At 55.7% G+C, this 13,418-nt stretch overlaps 3 protein-coding genes across 3 annotated transcripts in view; 1 reads left to right on the plus strand and 2 right to left on the minus strand.

Moving 5' to 3' along the window:
* LOC145517098 (uncharacterized) overlaps window positions 1-13,418 on the plus strand; it is a 437,457-nt gene that overhangs the window by 144,389 nt on the left and 279,650 nt on the right. The window contains exons 44-46 of the mRNA XM_081519356.1: window positions 573-684; window positions 7,338-7,595; window positions 8,213-8,324. The gene's annotated coding sequence lies outside the window, so the exon portion shown is untranslated. The remainder of the gene's footprint in view (window positions 1-572; window positions 685-7,337; window positions 7,596-8,212; window positions 8,325-13,418) is intronic.
* LOC145517340 (uncharacterized) lies at window positions 572-4,481 on the minus strand. The gene is made up of 3 exons (XM_081519620.1): window positions 4,340-4,481; window positions 3,627-3,940; window positions 572-3,374 (listed from the first exon to the last, which is right to left on the minus strand). Exons 2-3 carry the CDS (start codon window positions 3,925-3,927, stop codon window positions 2,746-2,748), a joined length of 930 nt encoding a protein of 309 aa, XP_081375746.1. The 5' UTR covers window positions 3,928-3,940; window positions 4,340-4,481; the 3' UTR covers window positions 572-2,745.
* LOC145518967 (uncharacterized) lies at window positions 9,466-12,770 on the minus strand. The gene is made up of 3 exons (XM_081524231.1): window positions 12,762-12,770; window positions 11,267-11,579; window positions 9,466-11,014 (listed from the first exon to the last, which is right to left on the minus strand). The coding sequence occupies exons 1-3, from the start codon at window positions 12,768-12,770 to the stop codon at window positions 10,386-10,388; spliced, it is 951 nt and encodes a 316-aa protein (XP_081380357.1). The 3' UTR covers window positions 9,466-10,385.

The following is a 13,418-nucleotide window of genomic DNA, read 5'->3' on the forward strand; positions in this document are numbered from 1 at the left end:
TAGATTAAAACACTTTTTGGGGGCGGGGGGGGAGTGAAAGGGGGTGATGTGGGGTTTTTTTGTCTTATAAAATAGCCAAGGGGAATCTAGTTTAAACCTAAATTCACATATATGGGATAGGTATAGCTCTCCGTCACCCTATTAAAAAAACTACTAAACTTTTCTGAAAGTTTATTTTGTAGCTTCCTTGAGCACTTCATTGTGAAGCATTTTTTTTTTTTTTTCTGAGACTTTGGCCTCATTAAAAAGTACGGTTTGCCTTTACTGGATAATTTTGTTCATTGGTTTCTTAGGGAATCTTGGTAATATTTGAGTTTCCTGGGGAGTATGGTCACATGACCTGGCCCTGGCCAATCGGTGCCTTCCACCTCCTTGGCCACTGTGATTGGCTCCGGACTGGGGCAGTGCCCAATCGGGGCTGAGGGCCGGGCCTCACGTTAGAAGCCAGGGGAAGAGGAGCTCTCGTCCTGCTCTGGTAGGGGAAGGGGTGGGGCCGGGTGAGGTCAGGCTCCAGCAGTGGGAGGGGCGTGAGGTCCGCCTGCGGCAGTTGGTGACCTTCCTGCTCCCCTCAGGGCAGAGCCGCCGGCGTGAGAATGAGGGCGCTGCTGAGCCCAGGGGCTGGGATGGCCTGTTGCTGCTGTGGTCCCAGAGCTCCACCCGAGACCTGAGGGAAGCCGTCTGCCCGTGAGTCCTCTCCCGCTTGTCTGTCAGCTTGTTTGAAACATGCTGGGTTTTCTGCCCAGCTGGCTAAGGGGAGTCCCTGGAAATGCAAGGGTGTGGGTTTTGGCAGACTTCAGGGAAGACATGCCAGATGAGCCTGGGAGACTCCAGCTTAATCTGGATTCAGGAGATATCTCTTCGGGCCAGCTAGTAATTGTAGGATAAGCCTAATGAGTCTTCACAGGATGAAGAGAGTAACGTGCCAAGGTAGCAATCGATGTCCTCATTCGAGAGGATGAAGCTGGTGCTCAGAGAAGGGGGGAACTTGGCCAGAGCAAGGACGTGTGCACCCAGACAGAACCCCCAGATCCGGCCATTGGAGCTCAGGGAGGCCACTGGTGTGGCTTGTCCCTGTGGCAGGGGCCGAGGCATGCAGCCCACCCTGATTCCTGCAGGGGCCTGACTTGGGAAGTGCCATCTGGTAGCTTTGAGACTCACCAAACCAAATTGCACTGGAGAGAGGAAGGACACCTTCCTTCATCCACCCCCCACCCCCGCCGGATTCCCACATACCCTGACCCCTTTCTCTGGATTTCGGAGCCATTTCCAGAGTCCCGCTCATATGACCTCATTCGAAGTGCACTGTGGACGAGCTGCCATCTGCAGCTGCTACCACAGAAGCCAAGGGCTTTAGCTCCCGAGTACCTCCCTTCCTTTGGAACTTGGGGGCCCTCTGCTCCCCACTTGCACACCACAGACCTTTGCTGAGGATTGTGGGGACCCTCACTCAGTTTGCAGCACGTTGTAGCCATCCCTGTCCTCTCAATACCTCCCTTGAAACTCAGCTTGTGAGCTCCTTTGGAGCAGCGTGGCCCACCTGCAACGCTGCAACGGAAGAGACACAGCTGACAGTGAAACAGCAGCTTAGATCTGACGGCCGGAAAGCTCTGTCAAAAGGGACCTCCCTCTTCACACCGTAGAGGCTCTAGGAGCCGCCAGGGTTTCGGAACCAGTGCTGGGGCCAAAAGGACTCCACAGCTGTTTTCCTTCCTGGGGAGGGTTCTGGCTCGAGTGGGAATGGCTCAAGTCTCCTAAGGTTCTGAAAGCCCACTGTGTGCAGATTCACGGTACACAGAGAGCGGAAGGTGGAGTCCTGTCCTGGAGGTGGTCACAGCTCTCGGATGAGCCAGGCAGGCAGGCAGGCAGGGCATGAGAACACCTGAGCTGCCTTGATGAGTCAATGGTGTGGGGGCAGAGGAAGAGAAGCCGGTCTGCTCCCTCGTGTGGTGCCCAGGGCAGGTTGTCCCCAGAGGAATCCCTTACGACAGTGAGGACTATCACGGCTGTTTCCCAAGGGGTTCTGTCAGTGCGTGTCTTCCCCGGAGCGGTCAGGCCGTCTCTAAAATACACTGGCCATGGGCATTGCCTCTCCTTGGAACTTCCCATCTGTTTCTCTTTTTTATGGAACAGTGAATTTCTAGAGGGGTTCTGGGCCACAAGGATGTTGGGTCATTTTCTAGCCTTCTGTCATGAAGAACGCTTTCCTGGGCGTTGGGGTGGTTTGTTGTAACAGCTCCCTTTCTTGGCTTCTTTTGGGAGCTGGTGCAACAAGAGGAGCTCAGCCTCTGCCTTCTGGCTGAGATGTCACCCTTCAAACAGCAATGCCTGCCTGGAGATAATGATGGCATTTGCCAAAAGGGCTTCGTTTGGCACGTGGTATCTTGAAAGGACGTACAACGTCCTTTCAGCTATCAAAGGCTAGTTCAAAGGACATAAACATGAGAACTCTCCAGTGGAGTCTTACAGTAGGTGGAGAGTCCGAAAAAAACTCCTTCAGTCATTTCACTGAGAGTCATTGATTGGGGACACCAAGAATATAGGAAAGAATACAGAAAGAAAAGATGAAATTGTGTTCAGGATCGGGCGGAGGGATGAACAGGGCATGCTTGCCTTGAATCCAGGCTTTGTTTGGGGGTGGGGCATACAGATGGAACGGGTCTGAAACTACAAAGTGGTGATGGTAACACAGTATCACCAGAGTTACACAACAGTGTTCCCAAATTGCAACAATGATGAAAAAGTTTACTACTCCCAACTTAACCAACAAAAATACAGGAAACCATGCAAAAAAGAAAACATCACCAGAAAGGTGGAAACAAACCAAATACAAAGCAGTTCGGGGGAAAGGAACTCCATGTCCCCTGGGGGCAGACCGAGCTGACGGCGTCCACGGTGAGCAGACAGGGATGGAGGCTGCAGAGCCGACCGCTCCCCTGGACGTGGTGTTTCCGGCAAGGGCTCTGGGTCTCTGTCCAGAGCGGGGGCTCGTTCTCCCTGCAGGGGTGGGTGAGTCATCGTGGGCGTCTGGGTGTTGCGCGGGAGCCAGGGCAGGCTCTCCCTGCCGAGGCGGTGACTCCTCCTCTGCCTCGGGTTCTCCTGCCAAAGGCCGAGCAGGTAGAGGTGCACGTGGAGGTGGAGGTTCTGGCTGAGGGGGTGGGACATCAGTGCCTGGGGCTGGGGGTCCTGCAGGCACGGAGATCCGATCTGCCCGGTGTGCTGGCCAGTACCCAGCTGGCCTGGTGTCTCTGCGAGGGCAAGTCTCGGTTCTCCATCTGCCCTCGGTGGATCCCTGGGTCCTGCACCTGGAGCCACCACCTCTGTAGGGACAGGTCTGGGAAGTGGAGCCTGGTTCCAGTTGGAGGCCAGTGCTAGAGCTGTGGGAGAAGCATCGTTTGCCCGCAGGCCAGCCTTGGCATGTGCGTATCCCGGGACAGAAAGCTTCCAAGAGATTCGCAAAGAATACCCAGGGTCGGATGTCTTTTGGGACTGAAGTGTGCAAGATGGGGGGTGGGGGGTGTGAGGCCAGCGCTTGCTGCAGGCCCAGCAGCAGCTTTCGGGGACTCGTCCCTGTGTAGCTCAGCACCCCCTCCGCACACACTCCCGTACACCAGCCCCAGCGTCCTCACCTCTGTGCTCTGGCGTGCTGGGCTCCAGGTCCTCCTGCTGCCTCAGAGGCCGGGGTTCTCGGGACTCTGGGTCGGAGCCGGGTGTGCTGAGCTCCGTGGCAGCCTCAGACTGGGCCGCCGGGTGTATCCTGGGCGGTGTCTCGGCAGCAGGCCTTCCCCGCCTCCGCTTCGCCCCCGGTGGGGCTGATGCCTCCGTGGGCACGCTCACCTGGAGCCTGCACTGGGCCTCACGGGCGGGGGGGGTGGTGCTCCGACCCCTCCCTCCGGGAGCTGGATGGGGTGTCCCCGTCCTCGGCCTCATCACGTGGGAAGCTCTGCAACGACAGTGACCGTCAGCCAGCCATGCTGGGAGTTTTCCGAGCTGGGCCTGGCCAGTGGAGCCGCTGCTTCGGCCTGCTCGAACTTCTCTGCCCAGAAGGGTCAGAGACGTGTGTCTGCTCAGATCCCCACCCGGGAGGAAAGAGACCCACCTGAGGGTGTGAGGTCAGCCTGGGCGGCCGGCCCTGCCCGCACTCTCCCCATCCCGCCCAGCATGCTCTCCCCTGGGGTGTGGACACAACTTGTCGGCAGGCTTCTGACCCCACATCCACCTGGGCTTCCTTGAGGGAGACACACCCCGAGAAACCCGCATCCACACACACAGGCAAAGGACCCGGTGTTTCCGGGTGGCATGGGAGAGGTGGCCTGGCCCGGCCGGGGGCTCCCCGTGTTACCTTTCTGTTTCTCCGGGCAAAGGGCCAGAGGCGTCTCGGGGGTGCCCTGAGCCAATGTCGACAGGGTGCCCACGCACACTGCCTGTGAGCTCTCCTGAGGCCCCGGCCTCTGGGCAGGGGCAAACAGCAGAACATCTCGGCAGCAAGTGATCTGGCTGGGGGCTCCTCTCCGCTCTCGAGGCCTGGATACCCGGGTTGCGGGTTCTGTTGGGTTCTGTTGCCGGCAGGTGACATCATTTCTTGGGGTTCGTGCTGAGGTCCCTTCCCCAAAACTTCCCAAGGGAATCTCTGGGTTTCTGACTGCTCGACCACCACCCTTAAGCCATGTGCAGGCACAGTGACACCCACCCAGCCCAGCCGAGAGCCCTGGGGAGGCCTGGGTGCAGCCAGGGCCTGAGCTCCGAGGGCCCCGCTGCTCTCAGACCAGGCTCCTTCTTCTCATAAGTGGTGTGGCCCTGGACAAGCATATGCCCCTCAGGGTTTCCCCAGTCTCTCCATCTGCAGAGTGGCGGTCATTCTCCCATCTGCTTCCTAGGTCTGTCGGCCTACGAGCAGCTCCATGCCTTTCCACCTGGGGCCGATATCACGTGGAGCTTGTGCGCTGAGACTTCAGAAAGAAAGATTCCTTCCTGGGCTGACACAGCACAGAATGGGGCAGAACGAGGCCTCGATGTGCCGTGGTACCCAGGAAAAGGCACTCCCCCTCCTGAATGTTTTGAGACCCCGCGTCCAAGTTGGAGGACCGAAAGGAAGACTCGAAGGTCTCCCTCTCTTATAGAAAACAGTGGCCATCTTTCTAGTCCTCTGTTTCCATTGAGATTCTGTTCAAGTGTCCCAGCTCGGCTTCTGCGGGTGGCTGAGCTTCTAATGGCTCCCTGCGTTCTTGTCTTTTCCTCTCCAAACCTTCCGTCCTTTTCCCCCTTCTGGGGTGGATGGGCGCTGTCATTGCTTCTACCTTCGAGACAGATTGATGAAAAGTCTGGACCATCGACTCCTTTCCTCTCTTTGGTTCCGTGTCTCTCTCTGGCTGTGTCCCTCTCTTTTCCTTTCTCAATTCAGTCTGTGTCTTCCTCTTTCTCTCTCGTGTGTGGACGGATGGATGCTAGGAATGCACGTGTATATGATTAGATGAGGGTTATGTTTTAGGGATAGGTTAGAGGGAGAGAAAGGCTTTAGGTCGGAGTTGGTCATGGGGGAAGGGTCAAGGGTGGTGGTGGTGTTTCTTGGAATCTGAGTGCTGTGCATTCTTCGTCCTTTCCATATGAACCCCTTCTCAGATACACCACTTGCAAGGAGTCTCTCGTGTTCCGTTTCCTCTCTTTTGCATTTGTGAATGCTTAGCTTCTCTGTTGTGAAGAGGTTCCATTGGATGGAAACCCATTGGTGTACTTCGTGTACCTCTTTCCCTTACTTGAAGAGACCCATTTCTACCTCCGCCCAGCAAATGGCAAGGAGACTCTGATGTTAAGGAGCCTTTGACCTACGCTTCTTTCTAGCTATCTCATGACATCAGCCTTTAGGGTGAGGTTTTCCCCGATATTGAGGTGGTCTGAGATCAAAACCAATAGCGTTCTTCAGATGTAGCTGTCTGGTTTTCCCATGGACATGTATTGAAGAGGCTTTCTTGTTCCCATTTGGATATTCTCCCCTTCTGTGTCAGAGATGAGTTGAGCATGGATGCTGGGGTCTGTGTCTGGACCCTCAACTTTATTCCATCGATCTGGATCTGTGTGTGTTGTTGTATTCCCAATAGCATACTGTCCGGCTCCTGCTGCTGCTGCTGCGGCTAAGTCACTTCAGTCGTGTCTGACTCTGCGCGACCCCATGGCCTGCAGCCTACCAGGCTCCTCCGTCCAGGGCATTTTCCAGGCAAGAGTACTGGAGTGGGTCGCCATTGCCTTCTCCGATACACTCCTGAGGATCCTAGTTTGGTCGTCTAATTTCCTTTCACACAACCTTGGATGCCCGTATCGGGGCTTTTTCGTCGGATTGTATTGACAATTTAGGCTCTTTTCTGTTTCCGTACCCCTTTTGCAATTCTTGGTTGGGTGCGAAAATGCATTGGCATTTTGGGAGGAATAGCATCGAAGCTGTGGATTGCCTTGTGGGGCTGGGATATCATTTTCCAAATAGGAATTCTTTCAAGCCCTGAGCACAGCTTCTCTTTCCAGGGATTGGTGTGGGCTTGATCTTCCTTCTTCCATGTCTCGCCGTTTTGTGAGAACAGGTCCTTCCTTCCCTTCTGGGTTAGATGGACCCGTGGGGATCACTTCAGTGAATGGCATTGTCAGTGGGGGTGATAATTCCCTTCTCATTGGAAGACTTTGCTGTGAGTATTAGAAATGCAAGTGATTTCTCTTCCCCTTCCTCCCTGTCCATCTCTCAGAGCCACCGGGAAACAGAGGCCTCACCCAGGGTCACACAGGCCTGAGGAGGTACAACTAGACTGTTGATTCTTCAGGCCCTCAGTGCTGGACATCATCCGGGATACTCTGTGTGTGTCTTCCTCAGTCTGGTGTCCCTTCAGACCTTTCCCTAGTTTTCACAGGCTTGTTGTGTTGGTGTTCTTTGTCTGTTTGGAGACACATCCTTGATAAGCTTTGTGTTTCCATTCATTCATCTCGCGATGTATGACCTGTCTTTTGCTTTTGTACTGAGGTCTTTCCCACAGTAGATATCTTTGATTTTGCAAAGTGCACTGTATTCTCCTGGTTTTTTTTGTGGACTGCCTTTTAGTTTTGTGTGTGAAGACTCAAAGCACGTGTCCGGTTTCTGCTCATTGTTCCTCTAGATTTGTGACAAGTTTTCATGGAATGTTTGTCTAGGGATAACTGGAAGTGAACTCGGTGTAAGGTGTCAAGTCTCCATCTCCATTCATGTCATCCCCTGCAGTTTCCAATACCCTGTTCCTGAGTGGTTTTGGAGACCTTGTGGGAAGTTTGCTTGCATTGGAGTTTGCGTTTCCACCTTGATTAACTTCACACTGTTCTGCCCTCAGGGACACTGTCAAGGGGGAGTGAGGAGCAGCCTGCACTTCCAGCTGTGAACACACGGTGGGGCGAGTGGTGCTCTCCCCTCTGGGAGCCCCAGGCCACAGGCATCCCAGTGAGGAGCCAGCTCTGTGCTCAGCTGAAAGGAGTTAGTCTCTCAGGAGCCTCTGAGCCCTTCCGTTTGGATCACCCAGGGTGGGCATTTACTGTGACAGAACAAATTGCCCTGAATTCCATGGACGGAAGAGCCTGGCTGTGTAGAGATCGTGAGTTGCCGTGAATCAGACACAACTGAGGACACAAAAATTCAATAGATTAAAACACTTTTTGGGGGCGGGGGGGGAGTGAAAGGGGGTGATGTGGGGTTTTTTTGTCTTATAAAATAGCCAAGGGGAATCTAGTTTAAACCTAAATTCACATATATGGGATAGGTATAGCTCTCCGTCACCCTATTAAAAAAACTACTAAACTTTTCTGAAAGTTTATTTTGTAGCTTCCTTGAGCACTTCATTGTGAAGCATTTTTTTTTTTTTTTCTGAGACTTTGGCCTCATTAAAAAGTACGGTTTGCCTTTACTGGATAATTTTGTTCATTGGTTTCTTAGGGAATCTTGGTAATATTTGAGTTTCCTGGGGAGTATGGTCACATGACCTGGCCCTGGCCAATCGGTGCCTTCCACCTCCTTGGCCACTGTGATTGGCTCCGGACTGGGGCAGTGCCCAATCGGGGCTGAGGGCCGGGCCTCACGTTAGAAGCCAGGGGAAGAGGAGCTCTCGTCCTGCTCTGGTAGGGGAAGGGGTGGGGCCGGGTGAGGTCAGGCTCCGGCAGTGGGAGGGGCGTGAGGTCCGCCTGCGGCAGTTGGTGACCTTCCTGCTCCCCTCAGGGCAGAGCCGCCGGCGTGAGAATGAGGGCGCTGCTGAGCCCAGGGGCTGGGATGGCCTGTTGCTGCTGTGGTCCCAGAGCTCCACCCGAGACCTGAGGGAAGCCGTCTGCCCGTGAGTCCTCTCCCGCTTGTCTGTCAGCTTGTTTGAAACATGCTGGGTTTTCTGCCCAGCTGGCTAAGGGGAGTCCCTGGAAATGCAAGGGTGTGGGTTTTGGCAGACTTCAGGGAAGACATGCCAGATGAGCCTGGGAGACTCCAGCTTAATCTGGATTCAGGAGATATCTCTTCGGGCCAGCTAGTAATTGTAGGATAAGCCTAATGAGTCTTCACAGGATGAAGAGAGTAACGTGCCAAGGTAGCAATCGATGTCCTCATTCGAGAGGATGAAGCTGGTGCTCAGAGAAGGGGGGAACTTGGCCAGAGCAAGGACGTGTGCACCCAGACAGAACCCCCAGATCCGGCCATTGGAGCTCAGGGAGGCCACTGGTGTGGCTTGTCCCTGTGGCAGGGGCCGAGGCATGCAGCCCACCCTGATTCCTGCAGGGGCCTGACTTGGGAAGTGCCATCTGGTAGCTTTGAGACTCACCAAACCAAATTGCACTGGAGAGAGGAAGGACACCTTCCTTCATCCACCCCCCACCCCCGCCGGATTCCCACATACCCTGACCCCTTTCTCTGGATTTCGGAGCCATTTCCAGAGTCCCGCTCATATGACCTCATTCGAAGTGCACTGTGGACGAGCTGCCATCTGCAGCTGCTACCACAGAAGCCAAGGGCTTTAGCTCCCGAGTACCTCCCTTCCTTTGGAACTTGGGGGCCCTCTGCTCCCCACTTGCACACCACAGACCTTTGCTGAGGATTGTGGGGACCCTCACTCAGTTTGCAGCACATTGTAGCCATCCCTGTCCTCTCAATACCTCCCTTGAAACTCAGCTTGTGAGCTCCTTTGGAGCAGCGTGGCCCACCTGCAACGCTGCAACGGAAGAGACACAGCTGACAGTGAAACAGCAGCTTAGATCTGACGGCCGGAAAGCTCTGTCAAAAGGGACCTCCCTCTTCACACCGTAGAGGCTCTAGGAGCCGCCAGGGTTTCGGAACCAGTGCTGGGGCCAAAAGGACTCCACAGCTGTTTTCCTTCCTGGGGAGGGTTCTGGCTCGAGTGGGAATGGCTCAAGTCTCCTAAGGTTCTGAAAGCCCACTGTGTGCAGATTCACGGTACACAGAGAGCGGAAGGTGGAGTCCTGTCCTGGAGGTGGTCACAGCTCTCGGATGAGCCAGGCAGGCAGGCAGGCAGGGCATGAGAACACCTGAGCTGCCTTGATGAGTCAATGGTGTGGGGGCAGAGGAAGAGAAGCCGGTCTGCTCCCTCGTGTGGTGCCCAGGGCAGGTTGTCCCCAGAGGAATCCCTTACGACAGTGAGGACTATCACGGCTGTTTCCCAAGGGGTTCTGTCAGTGCGTGTCTTCCCCGGAGCGGTCAGGCCGTCTCTAAAATACACTGGCCATGGGCATTGCCTCTCCTTGGAACTTCCCATCTGTTTCTCTTTTTTATGGAACAGTGAATTTCTAGAGGGGTTCTGGGCCACAAGGATGTTGGGTCATTTTCTAGCCTTCTGTCATGAAGAACGCTTTCCTGGGCGTTGGGGTGGTTTGTTGTAACAGCTCCCTTTCTTGGCTTCTTTTGGGAGCTGGTGCAACAAGAGGAGCTCAGCCTCTGCCTTCTGGCTGAGATGTCACCCTTCAAACAGCAATGCCTGCCTGGAGATAATGATGGCATTTGCCAAAAGGGCTTCGTTTGGCACGTGGTATCTTGAAAGGACGTACAACGTCCTTTCAGCTATCAAAGGCTAGTTCAAAGGACATAAACATGAGAACTCTCCAGTGGAGTCTTACAGTAGGTGGAGAGTCCGAAAAAAACTCCTTCAGTCATTTCACTGAGAGTCATTGATTGGGGACACCAAGAATATAGGAAAGAATACAGAAAGAAAAGATGAAATTGTGTTCAGGATCGGGCGGAGGGATGAACAGGGCATGCTTGCCTTGAATCCAGGCTTTGTTTGGGGGTGGGGCATACAGATGGAACGGGTCTGAAACTACAAAGTGGTGATGGTAACACAGTATCACCAGAGTTACACAACAGTGTTCCCAAATTGCAACAATGATGAAAAAGTTTACTACTCCCAACTTAACCAACAAAAATACAGGAAACCATGCAAAAAAGAAAACATCACCAGAAAGGTGGAAACAAACCAAATACAAAGCAGTTCGGGGGAAAGGAACTCCATGTCCCCTGGGGGCAGACCGAGCTGACGGCGTCCACGGTGAGCAGACAGGGATGGAGGCTGCAGAGCCGACCGCTCCCCTGGACGTGGTGTTTCCGGCAAGGGCTCTGGGTCTCTGTCCAGAGCGGGGGCTCGTTCTCCCTGCAGGGGTGGGTGAGTCATCGTGGGCGTCTGGGTGTTGCGCGGGAGCCAGGGCAGGCTCTCCCTGCCGAGGCGGTGACTCCTCCTCTGCCTCGGGTTCTCCTGCCAAAGGCCGAGCAGGTAGAGGTGCACGTGGAGGTGGAGGTTCTGGCTGAGGGGGTGGGACATCAGTGCCTGGGGCTGGGGGTCCTGCAGGCACGGAGATCCGATCTGCCCGGTGTGCTGGCCAGTACCCAGCTGGCCTGGTGTCTCTGCGAGGGCAAGTCTCGGTTCTCCATCTGCCCTCGGTGGATCCCTGGGTCCTGCACCTGGAGCCACCACCTCTGTAGGGACAGGTCTGGGAAGTGGAGCCTGGTTCCAGTTGGAGGCCAGTGCTAGAGCTGTGGGAGAAGCATCGTTTGCCCGCAGGCCAGCCTTGGCATGTGCGTATCCCGGGACAGAAAGCTTCCAAGAGATTCGCAAAGAATACCCAGGGTCGGATGTCTTTTGGGACTGAAGTGTGCAAGATGGGGGGTGGGGGGTGTGAGGCCAGCGCTTGCTGCAGGCCCAGCAGCAGCTTTCGGGGACTCGTCCCTGTGTAGCTCAGCACCCCCTCCGCACACACTCCCGTACACCAGCCCCAGCGTCCTCACCTCTGTGCTCTGGCGTGCTGGGCTCCAGGTCCTCCTGCTGCCTCAGAGGCCGGGGTTCTCGGGACTCTGGGTCGGAGCCGGGTGTGCTGAGCTCCGTGGCAGCCTCAGACTGGGCCGCCGGGTGTATCCTGGGCGGTGTCTCGGCAGCAGGCCTTCCCCGCCTCCGCTTCGCCCCCGGTGGGGCTGATGCCTCCGTGGGCACGCTCACCTGGAGCCTGCACTGGGCCTCACGGGCGGGGGGGTGGTGCTCCGACCCCTCCCTCCGGGAGCTGGATGGGGTGTCCCCGTCCTCGGCCTCATCACGTGGGAAGCTCTGCAACGACAGTGACCGTCAGCCAGCCATGCTGGGAGTTTTCCGAGCTGGGCCTGGCCAGTGGAGCCGCTGCTTCGGCCTGCTCGAACTTCTCTGCCCAGAAGGGTCAGAGACGTGTGTCTGCTCAGATCCCCACCCGGGAGGAAAGAGACCCACCTGAGGGTGTGAGGTCAGCCTGGGCGGCCGGCCCTGCCCGCACTCTCCCCATCCCGCCCAGCATGCTCTCCCCTGGGGTGTGGACACAACTTGTCGGCAGGCTTCTGACCCCACATCCACCTGGGCTTCCTTGAGGGAGACACACCCCGAGAAACCCGCATCCACACACACAGGCAAAGGACCCGGTGTTTCCGGGTGGCATGGGAGAGGTGGCCTGGCCCGGCCGGGGGCTCCCCGTGTTACCTTTCTGTTTCTCCGGGCAAAGGGCCAGAGGCGTCTCGGGGGTGCCCTGAGCCAATGTCGACAGGGTGCCCACGCACACTGCCTGTGAGCTCTCCTGAGGCCCCGGCCTCTGGGCAGGGGCAAACAGCAGAACATCTCGGCAGCAAGTGATCTGGCTGGGGGCTCCTCTCCGCTCTCGAGGCCTGGATACCCGGGTTGCGGGTTCTGTTGGGTTCTGTTGCCGGCAGGTGACATCATTTCTTGGGGTTCGTGCTGAGGTCCCTTCCCCAAAACTTCCCAAGGGAATCTCTGGGTTTCTGACTGCTCGACCACCACCCTTAAGCCATGTGCAGGCACAGTGACACCCACCCAGCCCAGCCGAGAGCCCTGGGGAGGCCTGGGTGCAGCCAGGGCCTGAGCTCCGAGGGCCCCGCTGCTCTCAGACCAGGCTCCTTCTTCTCATAAGTGGTGTGGCCCTGGACAAGCATATGCCCCTCAGGGTTTCCCCAGTCTCTCCATCTGCAGAGTGGCGGTCATTCTCCCATCTGCTTCCTAGGTCTGTCGGCCTACGAGCAGCTCCATGCCTTTCCACCTGGGGCCGATATCACGTGGAGCTTGTGCGCTGAGACTTCAGAAAGAAAGATTCCTTCCTGGGCTGACACAGCACAGAATGGGGCAGAACGAGGCCTCGATGTGCCGTGGTACCCAGGAAAAGGCACTCCCCCTCCTGAATGTTTTGAGACCCCGCGTCCAAGTTGGAGGACCGAAAGGAAGACTCGAAGGTCTCCCTCTCTTATAGAAAACAGTGGCCATCTTTCTAGTCCTCTGTTTCCATTGAGATTCTGTTCAAGTGTCCCAGCTCGGCTTCTGCGGGTGGCTGAGCTTCTAATGGCTCCCTGCGTTCTTGTCTTTTCCTCTCCAAACCTTCCGTCCTTTTCCCCCTTCTGGGGTGGATGGGCGCTGTCATTGCTTCTACCTTCGAGACAGATTGATGAAAAGTCTGGACCATCGACTCCTTTCCTCTCTTTGGTTCCGTGTCTCTCTCTGGCTGTGTCCCTCTCTTTTCCTTTCTCAATTCAGTCTGTGTCTTCCTCTTTCTCTCTCGTGTGTGGACGGATGGATGCTAGGAATGCACGTGTATATGATTAGATGAGGGTTATGTTTTAGGGATAGGTTAGAGGGAGAGAAAGGCTTTAGGTCGGAGTTGGTCATGGGGGAAGGGTCAAGGGTGGTGGTGGTGTTTCTTGGAATCTGAGTGCTGTGCATTCTTCGTCCTTTCCATATGAACCCCTTCTCAGATACACCACTTGCAAGGAGTCTCTCGTGTTCCGTTTCCTCTCTTTTGCATTTGTGAATGCTTAGCTTCTCTGTTGTGAAGAGGTTCCATTGGATGGAAACCCATTGGTGTACTTCGTGTACCTCTTTCCCTTACTTGAAGAGACCCATTTCTACCTCCGCCCA

This window comes from Giraffa tippelskirchi, chromosome 8 (assembly GCF_054371585.1).
Source record: "Giraffa tippelskirchi isolate mGirTip1 chromosome 8, T2T-mGirTip1v1.2.pri, whole genome shotgun sequence".
Taxonomy (NCBI): domain Eukaryota; kingdom Metazoa; phylum Chordata; class Mammalia; order Artiodactyla; family Giraffidae; genus Giraffa; species Giraffa tippelskirchi.

Excerpts from the sequence above, each read along its gene's own strand:
- LOC145517340 (XM_081519620.1), bottom strand. The coding sequence starts at position 3,927 with ATGAGGCCGAGGACGGGGACACCCCATCCAGCTCCCGGAGGGAGGGGT. Across the intron at positions 3,375-3,626 it reads CAGCACGCCAGAGCACAGAG|CTCTAGCACTGGCCTCCAAC; the intron begins GTGAGGACGCTG and ends CTTCTCCCACAG.
- LOC145518967 (XM_081524231.1), bottom strand. Across the intron at positions 11,015-11,266 it reads CAGCACGCCAGAGCACAGAG|CTCTAGCACTGGCCTCCAAC; the intron begins GTGAGGACGCTG and ends CTTCTCCCACAG.